Source organism: Arvicanthis niloticus, chromosome X (assembly GCF_011762505.2).
Source record: "Arvicanthis niloticus isolate mArvNil1 chromosome X, mArvNil1.pat.X, whole genome shotgun sequence".
In the NCBI taxonomy this organism is placed as follows: domain Eukaryota; kingdom Metazoa; phylum Chordata; class Mammalia; order Rodentia; family Muridae; genus Arvicanthis; species Arvicanthis niloticus.
Window position 1 is genome coordinate 18,955,031 of NC_047679.1, and position 23,844 is coordinate 18,978,874.

The following is a 23,844-nucleotide window of genomic DNA, read 5'->3' on the forward strand; positions in this document are numbered from 1 at the left end:
GAAAAAGAGGTGAAACTAACCTAAAAAACAAACAAACAAACAAAAACAAATGTGTCCCTGGAAGAGGAAGGTGTTTGTATTTAGTCATTTCAGCCAAGCTGAACAGAGAGGACTTTGGGCAACAGGGTCAGTTACATGCTGCTGGCAGCAGGGTGAGTTGTGTCCTGCACCCCCACCCCCACCTCCACCCCGGGAAACTATGGCTAGGGAGCATTAGCAGCTGGAGGTGAGGTGTTCTGTATTGCAGAAACAGGGCTCCCCAGACACCTTTCCACCAAGGGTAGAAGGACAACCACATTTCAAAGACTCTCTTTCCAGAGCCAAGAGCTGACCCGGTAGGGCAGGGCTGGGCTGAGTGGCTGAGCTGAACACGTGATACTGCCCGACTGCCTCCTGGGCCCTCTGTGAACCTGAGGCTGAAATCCACATTTGCCTGTGGCAGGAAAATGAACTTGTCAGTTTCGGTGTGCTTCAGACCCTCGACCCAAAGGAGCCCGGAATTGCAGTAGCAATTTGCCTCTATATCTCAGAGCTATAAAGGTAAGTTATTTGTCACTCTGAGAAACAAACCTGAGAGGGGTGACCTAGAAATCCACACCAGCACTGTCAGTTAAAAAAAAAAATGATCTCGAAAATAATAGATTGCTGAAAAAGGCGAGGGCTGTATTTAATCTAAATTAGAGTTGACCTTTGAGCAGAAATGTGGTTAATCCGGAGGCAATGGTGGTAAAGGGGACAGGGTTAAATATAGAAGGGAATAAAAGCTGTTGGAATAAGAGGCTGGCCAATTTAACCCATGCCTGTTTGTAAAACAATCTATTTAATGCGTCTTTCAGGGGAGTGATCTAAAGGAATGTTATAATTGTGATTTAAAGTTAAAACAATTGGGATAGGAAGGAAAAGAGCTTCTATCATTCCCCCTTTACATCCCCAGAACATTTATGTACTTTGGCAAACAAGCATTTTATACACAAACTCCTTTAATTTCAAATGGGCTAGTTCCAATTTATGAACTGTTCACAGAATTTTCAAAAGCTTTTAAGAAAAGATTTTTTACTCGACAATGAGCGTTACAATAGTACAGCTACTTACTTCTTCAGAACGTCAGAAAAATTAGACAACCTGAAATAACGAGTTGTTTTCAACAAACTCATGCCTGAGAGATGAAATGTCTTACCTCCAGAGTTAAGAAAAATAAACACAGACACAGACAGTTATGTTCTGTCAACAGCGCTTTATTTTAAATAATCAAATATTATAGTAAATAGTATTAATGTGTCGTGCCCCTGTTTTTTTTTTTAAGCAAATAAAACCAATGTCATGCAGTTACTGAGAATAACTTAAAGTAATAGTCATCGGTGCGATTAGTAGAATATTCCATCAAGAAATGCTTGAGTATAATATTTGGCATATAATTTGGAACACCAATTTTCTAGTACACTGTCTTGTGCATGCATGGTCTATTTAGGCTGTCATTTTGATTTTCATAAAATATATTTCTCTATTGCATCTGCTAAAGTAGAATGCCAGATTGTGTTTCTACAATAATCTTCTTATTGTTACCTTTTGTGAAATCCTATTACATGCTTGGAGCCTGTAATAATGTCAATTGGTCCTCTGTGCTGTTTTCCATAACTTTCCCAATAAGGCCAAGCAATAGGCAGGCATCAAGACAAATGCCCTGAAAGGAGGTCAGACTGACTGTTACCTGCCGCTTCTGTAACATCTAGGGTCTTCCCACCCCACCCTCAGACCTCCGGTCTTGCTGCCAGTCACAGGACTCCTAAGACATCACGTGGCAGTGTGGAGCCCGCCTCCTGATGACGTCACACAACTCACAGCAAACGCGCTGAAGAAAGGATGCTCTAGGATGCTGTCCAGGTGGACGGCCACGCTGAAAGATGCGGCACTGCAGGTAAGGGGTGCGCGATGCCCGGATGCTCTTCCTGGAGCTCTCAGCAGTACAGATGCTGCAGGTGGACCCCGAGTCGGTGGTCTGCTGCTCTGGCAGCATCCCCTAAAACCGTAAGTGGGGCCTTTGGCTGCTGCAATGCCTGCTGCCCACAGTTGCTTCCTCCTGCTGCTTTTGCAGTTGCAAGCATCTGACTGGGAGCGGCCTGGTGCAGGTACCTTTAGTGAGTTGGGTCTTGGTGTGCTCACCTGCAGAAAGTGGGCAAGGGCCAGACAGAGAAATAATAGCCTCTTGTTAGGAGGGGAGAAGATTTTGTACTGACTACAACACGTATAGTCTAAAGCTAGAGACCAAGAAAAGGAGCTGCTTTGAAAAGCTAACCATAAACCATTTTCCTTCTGCCTTTGTGCTGGCTGAATAAAGGCAGCTTTATTAATTCTTCTCACAGAGGTTGTTTCTCAGCAGTGAGCCTAATTTCCTCCAAAGCACAAACTTGCTGAGAAATGGCAACTTCTTAGCTGCAATCTAAATCGGTTTTGCATTATTATGCAAGGGTCCAGAACTTAAACGTGTCCCTCCCCCACCCCATAAATGTGTTTTCAGTAGATTTAAAAAAAACAGCATTCAATAAAATACAATGAAATTTACTTTTCGAAGATATCAGATCACTGTAAAACGTGGCTGTATCTCTGAGAACAAAATAGTCCTTAATGAGAGCTGGGGGCAGAGATAACCCAGACCTTTAGAATTTTAAGCATTATTCTTAATTGCTTAGCTGCATAATTAGTTCACTGAAGGAAGGGGCTTGATGACTCAGCAGCAGATGGAGGGGTCAGGTGACTTCAGTCCCAGCATGACAACCAGTGTGTGTGTGTGTGTGTGTGTGTGTGTGTGTGTGTCTTTGGGGGATTAATGGCCTCTTTCCCACCAACCCTGTTTATATTCCTTTCTTCTGGTCTGTGACCAGTACTTGTGTGGATATCCTAGAGAGGAGAATGTAACATTCTCTCCTGAAAACCCAATGTCTCTAGGACCTAAGGCATCAGCCCTGGAATTTACCCTCTGAAGACTTCCATCCACCAGCAACTTTGGTGAAACAGTGCTATCTAAATTGATAATTGAAGATGGTGTTTTTGTTCACACTTTGGGATATCCTGGTAGTTTACTGTGTCCTTCATTCAATGATCTATTTATTGTGATTTTTCTTCCTTTGTTTTAGGTTGGCTACATGCATTAAATTAGTATATAGCAGTATTATTGCTCAGTGTTGGGTCATGTGCTTCATATTTAAGAGACCCTGAATTCCACCCCTAACAGCAAAACCAGTGCATCCTCAGTCAGTTCCTCACATTTTGTTCTTCCCAACTCCTCACAGAGCAAAGCAGGTGATGGAGGGAGGTGGAATAGACACTTGGATATACTTCTGGCTTTGCAGCTATATAACCTTGAAATAGTCACTATTATCTTTTCATACCTTTGCTTTCTCATTCTGAATGTGACAAAAGCAATTAGTTTAGAGTTTCTTAACTTTGGGATGACCCTGAGGGACTTGCATTGTAGGATGTTTAGCCTAGTATGTGGCTTCCAGGTGCAGATACCAGTGTGAAGGTCTTCCTCCTACTTGTGCCAATCCAAAATGTACCAGGCACATTGCTACCTGCTTAAGGATTCCATTGACCCTGGTTAGGAGTTACTGATTTAGATGATAGCTTTATTCTTTTTTTCCCTCCCCTGGTACTGAGGCTGGAATCCGAGACTATGTATTGTATGTGACATAAGCACTTTACCACTGAGTCGCTGTCTCAGCCCATAGATGTTCCTTAAATGTTATTCCAGCTCTACCATTCCAGAATTTGTTTTCTTATGATTTGTTCAACGTGGGGCCCTTATTCTGAAATCATCACGTTGGGTATATATGAATTACAATGTGAATGCCTTCTTATAGTGAAGGTTTCCATTCATGGTTTCTGGGAGAAGATGAGAGGGAAGCTTGCATGGTGTTTGTAGTATAGGGCTGGGCTGATACAAAATTGAGTATTGGAGACAAAGAAACAGGCATTAGCCAATCATGGGCTGAAATTTGTTGAGACACAACTGCCCAGCAAACCTGTTTACATAGTGCATTTCAATCTGGTGGAAACACCATCCTTCTCTTCTGCAAGGATGAAAATGACAGGCTATATTGAAGGTATCTGAAGGAAGGAGTGAGATGCTTTGTTCTGAGCCCAGTTATGGTGAAGTAAGAATAGAAGTGGTGTCCCCACAGCTACGAGGCCAACATGACTGCCTGCTGAACCATGGAGCTGGCAGGTATTTCAGGGAAGCCATGCATGCAGGCTTTAAGCTTTAGGATAGGACTATGTGTCTTGAAGTCTCTTTGACACTTATGAGAGTGGACAATTGGCCACATCACTTTTTATCTCAGAATAGATGTAACATATGTATGATGCGGCCAGCTATTACTTGGTGGTCCTACTTCAGCATGTTGAAAAAGGGCCAGCTTGATGGAAGAAGAAATGTAAAATAGGAACATCCCAAGAGGCATGAAATTGCGGGTCCTAGTGCTGTTGCAAGGTGGGAAACATCTTTACTGGGGGTTAGAAGAACCTGAAAATATTTCCTTGTCCCCTGGGCATGGGGTTTTGGGATGTACCTTCTCCTATTCTTTTATCATCAGCTCATGTCTGTCTGCTCCTCCTCTCCTGGTCTCACCCTCAAGAAATAATTTGCCTTTAGTGAAACAGGCAGGTGCTGAAATCTAGGATGACAGCAGCTGGCCATATCTACTCCCCAGGTCACTTTCTGCTCAAGTGTCTTTTCCAGGAGTCCAGGTAGCTCCTCTTGCATCCAGAGTAGGCTGTCCCAACTCTTGTTGCCTCAGAAGGCTTGTCCCTCACCCTGAGCTATCTGGCCTTGCCCTTCATAATTCAGAATCATAAAAAATTAGAATGAGTGCATGAGGGTGTTCTTTATCAAATGATACCAAAGAGCCTGAAGATCCTAATAAAATTTATGGCCCTTGATTGGATTCCAGTCTGAACAAACATGCAGTAGACATTTTGGGGACACTTGAAGAGTTCTGTGCATGGCTATCAGATGGAGATTTGGTAAAATAAATCTGAGACTTATGCTCTTACTGGGCGCCATCTTGCATAATCCCCTCCCTCGGCAGTTGGGCCACACCCTGTGACTCGTTTGGCTGGGACACCAACATGGCATTCTGGAATTAGGATATAAAGAACTGGCTCTTTTGTCTTGGGTGTGTGTTTTCTCTCTTGAGTCATTCCAACACAAGAGGAAGATGCTGTGACGTGAACAGTCCTGTCTTATGTTGGGAACCAGAACCAGTTGTGACATAGATGCGCTTGACAGCAAATCTCTTGGCACCAGCTGAGTCTTGAGATGGTGGCAGTCTTCTGAGAGACCTGGGTCCTAGGCACTTGGCTCAGGTACACCCAGATTTGCATGCCAAATATTGTGATAGTTTTACATTGTTAACATAACACAATCAGTATCACCTGGAAAGAGAATTGTCAGACTGGGCTGAACAGTAGGCATTGTAGGGAGATGTTTTTGATTGCATTAATCGATGTGTGAAGACCTTCCCACTGTGGGCAGCAGCATTCTTAGGGGTTGTTTTCTGAATTGTATAGAGGTAGAAGAAATGAGCTGAGCAGTAAAGATTCATGCATATATTTTCTCTTTGCCATTGACTGTGGATATAACTAGCTACTTCAGGTTCCTGCTTCTTTGACTTCTCTGCAATGATAGACTGTAATCTGGACTTGTAAATCAGATAAACTCCTTCTCCCTTAAAGTTGCTTTTGTTAAGGTATTGTATCACTGAGTCAGGAAAGGAAACTAGGGTATGCAATGAGATAAGACAAGTTTATCTCCTGCTGCTGAGTTTTGACAGTGTAATTTATTATACAGCAACAGATAGCCCATACATATGTTTATGGATGGGGTCTTATATTTTGGAGATGCTTGGTAAAGTACTTAGAGAGGTAAAATGCCATGCTAAAAACAATTTAATATCCTTTTGTTTTATTTTTAGTGCCTTTTGAGATCTCTTTAATGTATGTTTAAGTAGAAGACAGAAGAATTATTTGTCCCAACTGCATTACTTTTAGCGTCTTGTAGCACTGCCTCTCTCTGCTCAGCCAGGAGGTTTGTTGGACATCACAGAGTTTCATTATCAGTCTTTTTCTTAACTATGTTTCCATGAGCAACCCAGATATTTTTTTTCTCATTTGTGGGAATGTGCTTCTTTTATAGATCATGACATTAATTACATATCAATTAAAAATACCTTATTTTGTTGAAATAGTAATTTATGGACATGGTGATAACACCGATTTTTTTTTTTTTTTTTTTTTTTTTTGGTGTTTTGAGACAGGGTTTCTCTGTGTAGCCCTGGCTGTCCTGGAACTCACTCTGTAGACCAGGCTGGCCTCAAACTCAGAAATCCACCTGCCTCTGTCTCCCAAGTGCTGGGATTAAAGGCATGCGCCACCACTGCCCGGCGACTTCGATGTTACACCAAACCATTTAGCTTCCTTACATTCTTGCTCCCTCTCATTTTGAAATGCAAATATCCATAATAATCTAATTATGCACCGTTTTAAAAAGTACCTGTGCAGACATACCCATCTAAATAATATATTATTGTCTGCTCCTTTTTGCCCCCGTCTTAAGAGTATTTATTTGTTGCTCTTGCAGAGGACCCTGGTATGCTTCCTAGTGTGCCTATGACAGTTCAAACTATCTGGAACTCCCAGTTCCAGGGGCTCTTACACCATTTTGACATCTACAGGCACCAGGTGCACATGTGGTGCACACACATATATATTTAGGCAAAAATACATACACATAAAATATATAAAAATGAATACACACAAAAAGTCAGATGTAGAGGTATTATTTCTATTACTTTTGGTAAATCTATACACTGAAAGCCTTTCTCATTACATGGCTTTGAAATTCATCTCTTTTATAGCAGTGACTCACTTCACTTTTTTGTAAATAGCATCATAAAGATATACAGTTGGTTAGCAAAGATTGTGAAGAGTTTGAGGCCAGCATGGAGTGAGTTCCAGAGCAGCCTGGGCTGCAGAGTGGAGCAGTACCTGACATCTCCATTTCTCTACCTATTGTTAGAGGATTAGTTTGTGATTCAATATTCATAACCATTCCATCTCATTCGCAGTGCAGGTGCCAATGGTGATTGATAGAGATGTGGATTAGCCAGTCTATCACAATGATATCAGTATTATATGAAAAATAGAAAAACTCTAAAGAGGAAACAGTCCTCTAAGATGAAACAAATAGTGTTTAGATGTTGGAAACAAACTTCAAAATCAGAATGATTTCTATAGTTTACTTCTGAGGAGTAGATGTCCAGAGGCTGAATGACTTTGCCAAGATCAAGCAGTTTTGATAGAGCTATGTATGAATAAACTGAGATGTCCTTAATTTTTGTTCACCCTGTGAAGGTAGGCACCATGTTTTGTCTTCTTTGATGCTGTGAGCTCAAAGAAGATGCTCACCCAAGTTATATGCTAAGTGTGGTGTTGTATTTTGAAGGCTGTGGCAGGAAAATTGACAGTTTGAGATTACATAATGAGTTGCAGGCCAGCTTAAGCTATGTAGTTGGACATTGCCTCAAAACAACAGAGCTCTGCAGGAAGCTGCAGAGATGGTTTAACAATTAAGAATGAGTAATGTTCTTCCAGAGGACCCAAGTTCAGCTCCCTCACCCACATCAGGCAGCTCACAACTGCCTGTAACTCCATCTCTAAGAGATCCAATGCCCTGTTGTGGCCTCTGTGAGCACCTGCACTCATGTGCAGATACCCCCATATGGACACATATCCATACATACTATTTTTTAAAAATAAAATAAATCTTAAAAAAAACTAAATGCATTAATGTCCTAAGAAAAAGCCATCAATATGAGTACTGCAAAAGCAATTACCTAAGACATGAACCTCAATATTCATTTATTCCTCCACTCAAAACCTTAGCAACATTTTAGTTTATTTGTGTGTGTGTGTGTGTGTGTGTGTGTGTGTGTGTGCATGTGTGTATGTGTGTATGTGTATGTGGCACGAATGCACAAGAGTGTATTAAAGTGTGGATGTGGGTATATATATATATATATATATATATATATATATATATATATGTCAGAGGAGACATTTTGGTGTAGCCTCACCTTCCATCCTGTTTGAGACAGGGTCTTTGTTGTTTTTCTACTGCACACACCAGGCTAGTTGCTCCTCAAGTTTCTGTGGATCCCTTTGTCTCCATCTCAAATCCTCTTATAGGAGTGCTAAGATTACAGAGACTTGCATTACAGATGTTCATGCTGCTTTTATGTATCCTTGGCAATTCCAACCCAAGTCCTCACATTTACACAGCAAGTGCTTTTAATTACCAAGCCATCCTTCCAACTTCTTTAATAACATTTTATTCCAGCAACTATTCCTTGTACCTCTTCTGTGTGTCTAGGCCAGAGTTTCTCAACTTGATACTATAATGGGATGTTGATATTAGGTTGTGGTTATTTTGTTTTTGTTGTTTTAGAGGCAGGATCTCAGATGTATAGCCCAGGCTGGCCTTAAATTTACAGTGTTCCTGCCTCGATCTTCCAAATACTATATTACAGTCATGCACCATCACAAGCTGTTGGGGCTACAATCTTCTTTCCTGTGGGAGTAGTATAGGATGTTTAACAGTTCCCCTTGCCTGCATCTACATAGTGACCACTCTTGTTATGCCATTTGAAAATGTTTCCATTCATAACCAGGTGTCATCCGGGTGGCAAAATTATACACAATTTTAGTTTGGTGAGGGGGCTGTGATACCTTCATCTCTCCTGCTGGCCCTCCAAACAATAGGTTGGTGACAATGACAAGAGCTCCCCATTAGCCACTTAGTGAGGGGCTGAGAGCCCCAGGATCAAAGAGGAGTCAGTCTCAAATGGAGGCTGAGATCAAAGGAGTACATAGATGCATAGGAGAATTAAACTGGGACTGTTTCAAAATGTTAGTACGTTGCAAACCTGTAATACACAAAGGTCGGGATGATCACTTCCTGTTACCTCCTTGCCCTTTATCCCCTCCCACGAGTACTTTCTGTACCCTGCTACCCCTTGTCTGCCTTACGCAGGACTGAGCAGGCTCCTGTCTGGCATGGCAGGCTTCCTACAGCCTCAGGCCCACGCAGCTATTTGTCCCATTTTGAAACCTAGCCTGTGTGTTGGAAAGGAGACCAGTCCAACCTCATATGGCCTCTGGTGATACAATCAACTCAGTGTTCTCCACCCTCACCCAAGAGGGGGATGGGGCTGTGAGGTCTCTGTGTTGCTGTTGCCAAGAATCAGGATTTTAGAATTTCCCCACAGATACTTTCCAACAACAGCAAAAGGAAGGGGCTCAAAATAATAACAACAATAATGATGAACATAAGCACTTCATACACATTAAACTCGTAGGATTCTCCAGCATCCTATGAGTCAAGAACTGTTACCCTAAGCCTTTTTGTTCAGACAAATTACCTGAGGCAGAGGATAACATACCTCTCATATAACCACAAGAAGTGGGTTGTATAGAGCCCAGGCCCCAAGGTCTTTTGCCACTTCCAACAGGCCATGATCATTTTAGGACCTGGATGCTCCTTGGTTATATTGAGTGGGCATTGGGAACCATGTTTCTCCTAAACTGTGTGGAAGCAGTTTACCATAGACACCCAGGTTATCCTCTCATGGGCAAAGACAGACACATCCACACAAAACCTGGCTATACTCTCTTCATTGCTTGGGCTGCTGTAACAGGATTATATACTATTCAGAAGACAGCAACTTCCCTCACAGTGTGAGATCAAATTGTGGATGGGGTTTTTTCTTTCTGAGAACTCTGAGGACTGTGAGGGAAGAGTCTCTTATAGGTCTCTCCATGGCTTTTCCTCTTATGCTGTGTGTGTTTCTGCACTCAAATTATGTCTTATATGGACACTGATCTTATGTGATTAGGGGTCCATCCTCATGAACATATTTCAGCTTAATTACTTTTATAAAGACCCTCTCTTCAAATATGGTCACACTCTAAAATACTGAGAGCTGGTACTTTGACACAGGAATTTGGAGCTGGATACAATTCAACCATAACAGTGCCAAACAGTGCTGCAGGGAGGTTACACCTTGTGTCCTGGAAGTCTCCAGCCACCCTGTCCTGGCATTCCCCACATTGGCCTTCTGCTGACCATTTGTTTTTCTGGCAAGTTTTTCTCCACAATCTGTTTTCTGCTTCTCTGTGATACTCTTACTAATAGATTAATACAAGTTAGACACCAATGACCAGTGACTTTGTCAAGGTTGCATGCAAGGAGGCATAACACGGATCAGCCACAGGAAGGAGAGCAAGGCTGGTGTGGCTGAGATGGTGGCTGAAGTTTCAGTCCTTCTGCATGTTTTGGGGGAAGCAGGGTTGGTGAAAAGTATGACTAAGCTATGAGGAAAAATAGCTCACTGTGGTGGGCTCTCCTGTATTCTGACCTCAAAGTCTTTTTAGGCTGACAAGTACCTCCCAGACTTCCTCTGTAGGAGGAATAGTAAGTCTCAAATTTAACCAAATCAATCCAGACCAGGAACTAAGACCTGAGAAGTAAGTAAACATAACCAGGCCATACAGTCCCTGGAGAACTTCTAGGCCAGCATAAGTACAGGTCTCAGTGGCCACCCTGAGATATGTGTGCAGGTTTTGGTCTTGTCACATCAGCCAAACCTGAGCTCAACTCTAAAAGGGAAATGCTTACCCCACAGGGCTCCCTCTGCTACCCTTTCTCTTGTGGTTGTGTGATCCTTGGCCTCAACCCTTCCTTATATCCATCTTCTGTAGCTTCTAATCACGTTAAACTCACCTTTCTCTAAAGGAAAGCCCTGGTCTCAAATGAAGCCCAGCCAATAACTGGGTTTGGTGTTCTCAAGAATTGTTGGTCATCGTTTATTTCTGACTATTTAAGTCAACAGCATAACCAAAGAAACAGCTATTTTCCTCCTTTCTCTCCAGGGACTTCCACAACTCTAATGACCTTGTCTCTAGTTCCATCAGCTATCAAAGCAACCATTAGGTGATGCAGTTTTGTCCATAAGGTACATTTGACAGTAACTTTTAAAAAAAATCTAAAATTAAAAATATTTTAATAAATTAACTTACTAATTTATGAATTTTCAGACAGGGCCTCATGTATCTCAGACTGGTGTCAAACTCACTTTCTTGAGGATGACCTTGAACTTCTGATCTTCCTTCCTCTACCTCCCACATGATGGAATGAAAGATATGGACCTGGTGGGGATCAAACCCTGGACCTCTTGCTCACTAGGCAAATACTCTCTGGACTGAGCTACACCTCCAGGCCCTGGCAGCAACTATGCGTGTGTGCGCGCGCATGTGTGTGCATGCCTGAGTGTGTGTATGTTTGTATGTATGTATATATATATATATTTCCATGTGCATGTGTGTGTATGTATATATATATATATATATATATCCATGTGCACCTGTGTGCGTGTGCATGTGTGTGCATATGTGTGTGTGCATATGTGTGTGTGCATGTGTGTATGTGTGTGTATGTATGTGTGTATATGTGTGTATATATATATATATTCATGTGTGTTTGGGTATGAATGTGTGTGTGCATGCATGTGTATGTGTGTATACATATATATATATTTCCATGTGCACATGTATGTGTACATATGTGCTTCTGATCTTCCTTCCTCTACCTCCCACATGATGGAATGAAAGATATGGACCTGGTGGGGATCAAACCCTGGACCTCTTGCTCACTAGGCAAATACTCTCTGGACTGAGCTACACCTCCAGGCCCTGGCAGCAACTATGCATGTGTGCGCGCGCATGTGTGTGCATGCCTGAGTGTGTGTATGTTTGTATGTATGTATATATATATTTCCATGTGCATGTGTGTGTATGTATATATATATATATATATATATATATATATCCATGTGCACCTGTGTGCGTGTGCATGTGTGTGCATATGTGTGTGTGCATATGTGTGTGTGCATGTGTGTATGTGTGTGTATGTATGTGTGTATATGTGTGTATATATATATATATATTCATGTGTGTTTGTGTGTGCGTGTGTGTGCATGCATGTGTGTGTTTGTGTACATGTTTGTGTATGTATATATGTATATTTCCATGTGCATGTGTGTGCACGTATGTGCATGTGCATGTGTGTGCATGTGTATATTTGTGTGTGTGTGTGTCTCTGTGTATGTATGTATATATATATTTCCATCTGCATGTGTGGGTATATATATATATATACATATATATATATTTGCATGTGTGTGTGCACATGTGTGTGCACGTGCATGCATGTGTGCATGTGTTTATAATATATATATATATATATATATATACACACATATACATATTTCCATGTGCATGTGTGCGGGTCCCTGTGGCTGGGACAGGGAGAGGTCCTCCAGGCGGCTACAGAAGCTCACTAAAGGCCTTCTCTGTGGTTCCCCACCATGGGCCCCAGAAGACAGTGGAGTCCATGAGTTTAAGAGATTTATTTTCATGATGGATGATAGTTGAATCTGGATGTGCACCCCTGTGAAACTCAGGGCAGACCTGAGTTAAATAGGGAGGGAGAAAGGGGGAGGGGCTAGGGAAGAACGTTTAATTGGCTTTGCCTTCTGGCCTTCAGGTATCTCATTAGGCTGAGGCCTGTAGTCAAGCCCTCTACCTGTGCTCTTTGGGAGGGGCTACATTGTCCTCTGTGACTGAACGATGTAGGTAATGGAGCCAGGTGTTAGGAGCCTGGATTCTGGGAGCTCCTTGGAATAAATGCCCACAGGGTCTCTGGGCTACTTCCAGCCAGTGCTTCTACCAAAAACCAAGACCCCTTTCATGGTCCTACAGGTGTGTGTGTGTGTGTGTGTGTGTGTATTTCCATGTGCATGTGTGTGTGTATACATGTATGTATTTCCATGTGCATGTGTGTATGTATATATGTATTTCCATGTGCATGTATGTGTGTATGTTTCTATGCTTATGCATGTATGTCATGAGTTATGAAAAGACATTTGGGTGAGAGTTGGTTCTTCCCTTCTGCCATGTGGCTCCTGGGGATCAAAATCAAGTTATCAGGCTTAATGCTAAGTGTTTTATTCATTAATCCATTTCACTAGCCCAACAGAAACTTTTAAAGGTAAGATGGCATTAGCTCAAATGAATTTGAAATGGCGGGATGTTCACACAAGGCACCAAGGTAAGGAGAGAAGCTTCCATTACTGAAGCCACCTTCTAAGATGGGTCCTCCCACCTGACTGAGATAGAAGTCCCTCTGTTGCTTAACTGTAAAGGCTTTGTGTACTCACTTAGTTGTCCTCATGACTGTCTATTGTCTGTGTAATTTTTTCTCCGTAATTGATCTTAAAATATCCAGGTTTAGGGCTGGACAGATGGCTCAGTGGTTAAGAGTGCTGGTTGCTCTTCTAGAGGAGCCTTGGTTTCGATTCCCAGCACTCACATGCCAGCCCATAATTGCCTGTAACTGTGGTCTCAGAAATCTGACAGCTTCTGGTCTCCACGGGCATGCACATATGTGGTAAACAGACATACATTCAGATTGGACACCCATACAGATAAAATAAAAGTAAATAAATAAAAAATAGAGACAGACTCTGAATTTTACTAGTGACGACAATTTGATATGACATGCCTGGGTTCTTGTTTTTGTTTTAAGATTAGTTGAGCATCTTGTTTCATTCAGAGCAAGATTTTGGATAATGAATGCTCTAGATAGTACATCAAAATGTACTTCATATAAACTTCCTGAGATACTGTATACAATAATTGCACAGTACAGTGGATAGAACCTAGGGACCCAAACATGTTGAGCTACTCTCTAGCCCCTTGAATAAATTTTAAAACCTGATTCCCTGTTGAATTCTCACATTCCTCCACCACTTGCATGAGAACTTCAGGGGATTCCCTCATGATTGGTTTAAGGAGTTGCCAGATTGTGGTTTCTATTTAAGTTTTCCATTGATGGGGGCAAGGGAGTAGAGGTATTTCTACACCAGTTCTGAGGGTCATTGTTCACACTGGCTCCCAACCATGCATTTCAAACACGTCACATGAACAGACCCACCATATCTGGCATCCAAAACAGTGATGTCAGATATAGAAATGCTACTCAAAATCAGCCAGAACTACTGCAAGGTTTTGAGTGGTATGAGTGGACAATAGAGCCACAAGTTCACATGCATGTAGTTACAGAAACAGAGAGAGAGAGAGAGAGAGAGAGAGAGAGAGAGAGAGAGAGAGAGAACGAGAATACAGTGTGGACAGAAAATAAAATCCTGGTCTCTTTTTTATGTTTCTCTTTTTCTCTTTTCTTTTCCAATTTTCTTTTGAGACTGAGTCTCATATATCCTAGACTAAGCTAAAACCTGGCGTAGAGTGTGGGGGATAACCTTGAAATCTTGACTTTCCTCTGTCTCCCCGTTCTGGTTAGTTTCTTTGTCAACTTGACACAAGCCAGGGTCATATAGGAAGAAGGAATTTCAACTGAGGAATTGCCTCCAATGGTTTGGCCTGTAGGCAAGTCTATGAGGGCATTTTCTTGATTAGTGATTGATATGGGAGGGCCCAGCCCACATTAGGCAGTACCATCTTTGAGCAACTTGTTCCAGGTGTTATAAGAAAGCAGGCTGAACAAGCCACGGGAAGCGTTCCTCCATGGCTTCTGCTTCAGATCCTTCCTCCAGGCTTTTGTTCTATTTGGCTTTCTGCCTTGGCTTTCCCTGATGATGTCAAATGTAAAATGAAATAATTTTCTTTGGTCATGATGTTTTTATAATATTATTATATAGTTTTTTTCAAGACAAGATTTCTCTGTGTAGCCACTTGCTCTGTAGATCAGATGGCTGCATAGAGATCCACCAGCCTCTGTCCCCCAAGTGCTGGGAGTGAGCCACCCACCACCTGGCCCCTTCAATGCTTTTAAGTTTCCATTTTTAATCTTTCAAATCTGAGCACAATGAGCAGAAAGTTAGAGCAATATCAGCTGCTGCCTTGAAAACATCTGTGGAAAAATTAATTTTTGTCTCCATCCACTCAAGCAGGTTAGGAACATTAAGTGCTTAATGGTGGTGCATGTCTGTACCATCTGCACTCAAGAGGATGAAGCAGTAGGATTGCTGCGATTTTATGCAGTCTGGGGTATGGAATAACAGAAAACAAAGCAAACAAACAAAGAAACAAAAGAAGTACAGTGTTCTGTTGGACAATGTGAAGCCAGAAATTACTTTGTAGTGGTTGGCAGTGTTTAAGCTTTTTGTTATGCTGAGTGCACTCCAGCTTTGAGTAAATGCAACCTGGGCCATCCTCATTCACAGAGCTCCCAAAACTCCTTTCACAAAACAACAAAGTAGACAATGAGAACTTGGCTTGCCTATTTAAAACTTAATGGGCTGATGATGCTCACACTCTGACTCCCTAGTTTAAGAGCAGCTCTCAAACACCCCCAGTCACCCTGATCAGGACATAACATATTGACTTCAATGACTAAATATTGACCATCATCTCCTAGACCAGTCTAGTGACTTTTATTTTGTTGTGTCTTTGCTTTTCTCTGCAGAATTACTAGTGAATTGTTTATTCTGGTGAATCATAGCCTACTTCTGCCTGTTTCTGAATATACCATAAATGGAATCACATAGTGTGTATTCTGATGTGTCTGACTTGTTTGGCTCACCATTCTGCATTCAGCAGTCATCTATTTTGCAAGTATATTTAGGGATATGTTTGAGTCAGAGCAGATTTGAAGAGACGCTACAGAAGGGAACAGAGAAACTACCATGAGTTGGAAAGGCAATTACATTGATTCCTGTTCCTTAGGGCTTAGTTCATATCATGGGCTCTTTAGTTTGGGACCTCTGGTGACCTACAAGCTTAGCAGAGAATCCTGCAATGAGGCTGGGTAGAGTTATACGTTAAAGAAGACAGAAACCAGTTTTCACAGTTGCCAGATCAGTAGGTGCTGAAGCAGCAAACGCGGAGAGGCTCCCTCTGGTGGCCATAAGTGATGAAACCATGTGTGAGCCCAGAGGCTGTACCAATTCCTAAGTTGAGCACCTTATGTAACCCATGTAGGCTACAAGATGTTTTAAAAGGCTGCTTGTGGATTAGTCATTGAGATTGGCTAGAACATCTGTAAGAAATGAAAGGTTTTTTTTTCCTGTGGAGGAGGGATGCTTATTTTTAGATGTCACCTGATCTAGGCCTGTCTCAGAACGTAATATTCTCAGTTCCTCTCTTCCAGCTGTATACTTCTAGAATTCCTATTGAGTCCTATGATGTTCACTAGAGGTTACCTTTAACTCTGACCTTGAATATTTTATTAGAGAAATACAGCCATGATATTTTATTCATGAGCCAGAGCAACTGGAAATTGGAAGAATTAATTAGTTGGTGAAAATCCTTCTGGTTGAAGATTCTCATAGAAACCTTAGGGTGTGTGTGTGTGTGTGTGTGTGTGTGTGTGTGTGCATATGCATTAAGAACTGCCTTTTATCATCTCAAAGTGTCAAGGTTCAAATGTTAGTAATGTCCTTTATTGATATTTCTGGGACCCCATTCCCTTAAATGACCCTATGAGGTACGACTGAGGCTGCTTAAATTTGAATTAGACCTAGTGGATCACAACAAATACCTGCCCATGGTGGAATGGGACAATGCATTGGAACTTAGTTCTACAGTCAGATAGCAGAGTAGGAGCTGGCAAAGTATATTGTCTCATGGGGCGAACTCAGCTTGCCACCTGCTTTTGTGTGGCTTCTGTATTTTACTATTGTTGAACTCAAACGATTTTTACATTTCTATATTGTTGAGGCCCACCCCCCAAATATTTTGTAACACATGAAGATTACGTGAAATTTGAATTTCACTGACCATAAATACGCTTTTATTGAACCAGAGCCATAGCTGTGAACATGTGTCTGGTCTTTTGCTACTTTTGAATGATAACAAGAGTCAAATAAACCTAACATCAACCACATGGCTCACAAAGTTTCAAACATTTACACTCTGGCCCTGAACCAAAAACATTGGACCCCTGGTTATAAGTCAGAGAAGTTGAACACATAGTAATTATGTTTAACAATGTAGATAGACGTTAGTGCACAATTAATAATACAAGAAATTGGAAATTAGTAAAATCTGGAAGATAAGCAGCAGTAGTATATGGTGTAGACGTAACTTAAGCAGGAGTTAAGGACTGGGGTACAATAGGAGGCTTCTAGGGGCTAGGGACATGCTGTTTCTTCAGCGCTGGTTAACTTTGTGAGATGGCAGGTGAGCTGATTTTTAAGTTGTCCCCTCATAATTTTGTATTTTATTTATTTATTTGTGCTTACACGTGTGGGGACCAGAGGTTGATGTCGGCTATTTTCCTCAGTTGCTATCCACATTGGTTTTGGAGACAGGGTTTCTCACTGAACCTTGAGCTCACCAATTCAGCTAGAGAGGCTAGACAGTGAGCCCCAGAGATTCTCCCTTGTCTGTCTCCCCAGTGCTGGGGTTACAAGTATATTGTTGCGTTCTGCTTTTTCCTTTCTTTAGGTGGGCTCTAGGGACTAAATTCAGGTACTTTGTGCACAGCAAGCACTTTGCTGACTAAGCCATCTTCACAACCCTGGCTTTTCTATTTTTGTAAATAGATATTTACTTCAACAGGAAGTGATTTCAAGGCTTAGGGTGTAGTTTAGTGGTAGAGCACATGCTTAGACATGGGGCCCCAGATCGATATACCAACACTGGAAAGAAAAGAAAAAAAAAAAAAGCAAACGTGGAGGGAGAGACTTCAGTGTGGCAACTCCTCAGAATGTTAAATATAAAGTTCCATTCTGTCCTAGCAACTTCACTCTTAAACATGTATGCAAGAGACATGAAAACATGCACACAAAGAGGTTATGCCATGTTTATAATACCATTATCCATAACAATCTCAAAGTAGAAACCATCCAAATCTTTTGTCAAGAGATATAGAGAAACCAAATGTGATACCGTGCCACAGTGGAGTATCATTTAGAAATAAAAAGGAATTAAATGCTAATATGTGATCTTCTGTAGCTGGATCTTGAGGGTGTTGTGTTAGGTGAAAAGAACTAGCCACAAAAGGCCACTATCAGATGATTCCATTTAGGTGAAATATTGTAGAATACGCAGATTCATGGACAGAAAGTAGGGGACTAAAGAGAGAAACAACTGCTAATAGCTGTGAGGTTACATTTAGAGGAGATTGAGTAATGATGATGATTGTACAAGTCTGGGAATGTACTCAAGTATAAATTTGAACTTTATAGTATTTCAATTACGTATAAACTATGTTTAAAACAGATTATTGTTTCATAGCCCCCTTTGAGTTTATATAGGTCAGAATACAGAAGTCTTAAAGTGACAGCCACCTACCTCATCAACACAGATAAGCTGAAAGGACTAGCTCTTCCACTAGGCTATCCAGATTCATCCCTTGGGTCCAGGCAGATAGAGTAGTGCAAAGCAGCTTCTAGACTTTAGTTAAAAGGGACCACTCAAATTTTATTTATCAGAAAAATAAGGCAAATTAAAATGTCTTAGCAAAATAGCTGACTTCCTTGGACTTTTCCTGTGATTGGTTCCCACTTTCTTGACCTCTGATTTTCTTTAATCTGAAGGGAAAGCAGTGAGACGCTGACAGTTAGGTGCTGCTATGCATTGCTGCTTGTGAGCAAGTATTGTTAGCTTCTTGCAGGTTGCTGCAAGGCCCCATTATTTACCTGTATAGATTCTTTTTCTTTTCTTTTAATTTCCTTTCTTTTCTCCTCCAACCCTACCTCTTTTCCTCCCTCCCTCTCTTCTCTTTTGAGACATTCTTGCTCTAAATAAGGCTAGTTATTCTGGAGCTTGCTATGTAGCCCAGGATGCCCTTGAACTTGCAGCAGTCCTTCTGCCTTAGCCTCTCAATGCTAAAATTACAATCATATGCTGCTATACCCAATTGTAGGTATCCTTTTGTTTTTGTTTGTTTGTTTATTTATTTGCTTGCTTGCTTGCTTGTTTTTGGTTTTTCGAGACAGGGTTTCTTTGTGTATTCCTGGCTGTCCTGGAACTCTTTCTGTAGACCAGGCTGACTTTGAACTCTGAGATCCATCTATGTGCCTCTGCCTCCTAAATGCTGGGATTAAAGGCATGCACCACCACCACCCATTATAGGTATCTTTTTATAAATGGTTATCAGTCTCTTTTGTGTTATACTACTCAGCCCTCACTTTTAGGTGATAAAGACAATGGTGGTTACTTTTGAAGATTTGAGACAATCACACAGATTATCTCCATTTGAATTTTGCTGCCGTCAAAGTATATGTATTTTAGGATTTTCTTCCCTGTACTATTAACTAAATCCAAATGGCAGTGAAGATAGCTCTGAAATTTCTGGAAAGTCACAAAGGCCTAAACATTAGCTGTGGCACAGACGAATTGTTCTGATTAATGAATAAATGTTTGCTTGTCCATGAGAGGGTGAAAGGAGTAGGTATTAACTTTCAATCTCTGCGTCATATGTTTGGGCAGGTCACAGGAGGTCACATAGCTAGCTCGTGAATTCGCGTAAATCTCTCAGTGGTTTGTCTACTTTGAGTAGAGGACATTCAGATTGGAGAGAAACCAGTCTCTAATAAACGCAAATACTCTAATGGTATTTTTAGGAAAAAGATTTGAAATGTCTGCCATAGATTCCTATTTTAGTGACCTCACTGATCCTTGGTAACGGCAACCAAAGGAGGCCCCTTGAAAAGCATCATTGAATCACCCCAGCTTCCTCAATCTGAAATGAAGTCTGGGACTCATTTGGTGGTGCTATCTGTCAGCCACAGACTTGATGCAGTCATAACAATACCTTGAGGCAAGTGCTGCTACAATCTCTGTTTCATAGATGGGAAGACTGAGGCCAGGTATGGCTCAGCAACTTGCTTACAATCATACCACTGGGAAGTGCCCCAGTTGAGTTGGAACTCAGGCAGCACTGTTCTATGGTCCTAATAGTGCTACCTTTTAGGAAGAAATCTTGAAGTATAGAGGTAAGCGTGTATTAAAACTTTAACTTGGGCTGGGGACGGGGACGGGAACTCAGTACAATGCTTGTTTAGCATGCATCAAACCCTGAATTCTATCCCTAGTACCATGTAAACTGGTAGTGCACACATGCTATCCTAGTGCCGGGGAGGTGGAGGCAGGGGCATCACATGTTCAATGGCATTTTCAGCTAAAGTTGGAGACTGGCTTGGGCTGTATGAGATCCTGTCGCAAGAGCGAAGTAGTACTTTGATGTTTGAACTTAAAACTCCAAGCATGTTAGCAAGTGCTCTGCCACTGAACTATATAGTACCAGCCATCCATGTGTTTAAAACTATACTTAAGAAAAATATAGCAACATATAATAGTGATTTTCAATCTAAGATGATCACAAGTAATCCTTATTTTCTCCTAGATTATCTTTCTGCATTTGTGAAGAACTTTTGTGACTTGAGTGATCAGTTTTTTTCTAAAATGGCCACAACACTATTTCTGGATTCTAGGTGGTTTTCTAGAGACCCAGCATTCCCCGCAGCAGGACCGTGATCTATTTTCTTTCCATTTGACCCTGGTGTGCTTTTGCAACAGCCACAGTATGTGACAAGAAGGCCACTGCCTTCTGAGGCTAGGTGAGGTGAAATGACACAGGCTCTGCCTAGTCTCTCTCAGGACACAGTCACCTTGGAGAGGCCACATGGTGGTGCCATGTGGAACCTCAGCACTTCTCATCCTCATTTGTTGAGGGCCTCCAAGCCAGGCAGAGATGGGAATGAGCAAGCCTTCAAATGACTCCAAGCCATCCTGACTGTAGCCTCCTGAGCAATCTCTAGTGAGAACTGTTTATGTTTAGTCAAATCCCAGTGCTAGCATTGGTAAAAGGGGGCACTCGTTTCTATGTAAGCCGTCATGTTTTGAAATGAACTGTAAGTAACCTACAGAGCTCATATTTTTTTTTTTTTTTTTGGTTATAGTAACAGTGACACTAGTTCCTTCCTCCCCAACACTGAGATCACAAGTGTGTTACCCATCTTGTTTTTTTCATGGGTTCTGAGGTTCTCATACTTGCATGGCAGTCACTTTACTGAGCTTTCTTCCTAGTCTCTTTTAGTAGTATCAGAAGGAAAAGGGACAGATTTTATACTAAACCTAGCTGTTTGGGACTGAAGAACATGGCCCACTCAGCCTGAAGCTGTGCTCCTTGAACTACTTTCCTGCATTCCTAGTCAGAGGTCAAAGTTTCCTTCTACCTCTCTCACCCAATCCAGTTGGAGTCCAGCTGCTCCCAGCTTCCCTTACCCCATACTCACCTCCCTGCCATTCATGTTAGATTATACAGTAGTCCAAGTTAACCACCTCTAGTTTTCTTGCATTCTCTGAGCAAGTTAGTGGCATGTTTTCTTGATCATAGTGGTCTTCTGCTGGCCTCAGATCCTCAAGGTCACAGACAGGCCCAGAAACATTAGGGGTCCAATTTATTGAGTCCTGTCCAATCTTCACTTTCTGGCTTCTAGAAATGAATGTGTTCGAAAGAATTGTGCAAAGCCCATGGGACTGCTTACCTGTCCTAGCATCACCACTTCCTTGACTTTGAGCTTGCATGATGCTTCCAGTGGTCAACCCTGGGAAGTCTGGGCCCTTAAGTCCAGACAAATTCTGCTTTCTCCTGGAAAAATGAATATAGACCAGAGTGTCCTAAAGACTGATGCAGTACTCCAAGAAAGAGTGACTTTTAAGCCCGTTCTGACCAATAACATGTGTTCAATCTGCTGAGCACAGTTTTAAAACCACAGAGTCACTGAATTCCAGATCTGAAAAGAATCTCACACCACACATTTTTAATGGATGAGAAAACTAATGTTCATGGAAATCAGGAAGCCTTTTTTTTCATAATCACACAGCAGGCTGGAAGCAAAATCAGCCAGGGACTTGAAGACTTGGGGCATTGTTGGGGTCTTTTCAAACTCTAACCTTCAGAGTGAAGAGGCCAGTGGCCTATTTCATCTCCCACAAGTACTTCTCAAAAGAAGTACATCATACAGGGCTTTAGAGTTTAAAAAAAGTACTATCACTATGCTGGTTGTGAGTGATTTATTAATAATGCTTTACTTTATTCTCACATGTATATAAGGGGTAAGTCTTGTTTCTCTACCTAAGGGATGTGAAGAAACTGGCACAGAGCTGAAAGCCTGGGCAGGACCTTATGGGAGAGCACATGCTGGGGGTCAAACTTCATTTCTCCTGCCTCCAAACTTAGTTTTTCCAGGCCAAAAGAAAAGTGCTCAACTGAAAACAGCTGAGGAACTTCGTTGCATATGCAGGTGCTGCAGGATTAAGTCAAATGAGGGCTGGACTAGAGTTTTGGAGGTTAATTTTTGTCTATAATTTGTATGACTGGGTCTTCTCCTGTTGGCAGTAGGCACAGTCAAAGTTTTCGTTGGAGTGATACTGGTGGCTTCTGACATTTTGACATGAATGCCTCATACCCTCAAAATCATGTTGAACATGCCCCTAAGGATATTGGTCTAGATGACCCTGGACCACACAGTAACTAGTGGCAAACTTGCTAATTTGCTTGCACATCCTTTGTCTGTGTATCGCCCACTCACACTTATTTTTTCTCTCCCTTCTCTCTTTCTCTCTCATTTTTATTTAGGATAACATTAAGGCTTCTTTGCTATTTAAGGTGGTTCCAAAAAGTCCAATGGGTTTTGTTGCCCCAATGGTTTAATTAATTCAGGGAATGTTATTGAACACTGACTGCACTCCAGGCCCAGCCAGAGAGGTGACAATGAGTAGGTCTTTCATACTACAGAAGATCACAGTAAAATGTGAAGTTAGTGATTGCTTTGGTATTCTTAGGAGTTTTGATAAGGAAGTCTTTGAAATGGCTAATCAGGGTGCCCCAGCTCTCTCTCTGGGGAAACTAATGCAATCTTTATAGAAGAGAAGATGCAGAAAAAAAAACCCCTCTATAGACTAAACCAGAACTTTCCAGGCAGAGGATAAGCTATTCAAAGGAGAGGAGTAGCACATTCAAAGGGATAGCATTTGGGGATAGATATGCTGAGAGCCACCATTTAGTTCAGGGTGGTATGTTTTTTATACTTAGTAGGGGCCTTGATCATCCTTGTTGATCTTTATCCAAGTGATTTCCTGCTTTCTTTCATCTCTCGAATCCATTACATCTTTACCAACACCCAACTATGCGCTGTCTAGGTTTCCTTTAAATGATACAGATCCCTGTTCTGAGGGTGAGCCGACCCATTCAGAATAGCTTTCAACATCAAAGTCCTAAATGGTATCATTGATGCTATCACTGCTAACACATGCTTGTCTTTGTTGGGCTCTGGTGAATTGCGTTTATGGGAAGGGGTCTGTTATCGGCTGTTGTTGAAGACTTTGATCCTGGCCTCTTGGGAGCTTCATGCTGAGACTTTCTTACAGATATTTTCTTGCTGTAAGGATTAGATAAAAAGATCTAGGTGTCCTGTATGTTTTCTAAAGTCCCTTTGTAGGTAAATAATGGTTGCATAGGAAAGATGTTATCTTCTCAGGCAGAATACAACCAGGATGAGCTAGGGAAAATTCTATTCCATCTTATCTTTGCTGGGCGTTGCCATCCATTGCTGCTTCAATCCTCTTCACCACTGGAATTGCTTTTTCTATCTGCAGAGCTGACTTCACTAGTCTTCATTTTCCAGACTCTACACTGGAGAATGTGAGCATGACTCTATGCTGATAAAGGTTTATTTACAAAACTAGATGGCCTGAATTTTT

At 41.6% G+C, this 23,844-nt stretch overlaps 1 protein-coding gene across 3 annotated transcripts in view; it reads left to right on the forward strand.

Moving 5' to 3' along the window:
• The first annotated feature begins 393 nt into the window (after positions 1–393).
• Positions 394–23,844, forward strand: part of Clcn4 (chloride voltage-gated channel 4) — a 64,153-nt gene continuing 40,702 nt past the window's right edge. The window contains exons 1-2 of one of the 3 annotated variants that reach the window (XM_034485164.2): positions 394–540; positions 1,753–1,915. Coding sequence is in view for 1 of the 3 variants with exons in the window: in XM_076918538.1 (XP_076774653.1) it covers positions 1,902–1,915 (14 nt within the window). In the remaining 2 variants the exon portion in view is untranslated. Of the gene's footprint in view, positions 541–1,730; positions 1,916–23,844 lie in introns of those variants that run through there. The other 2 variants (XM_034485163.2, XM_076918538.1) reach the window with 2 other exon arrangements.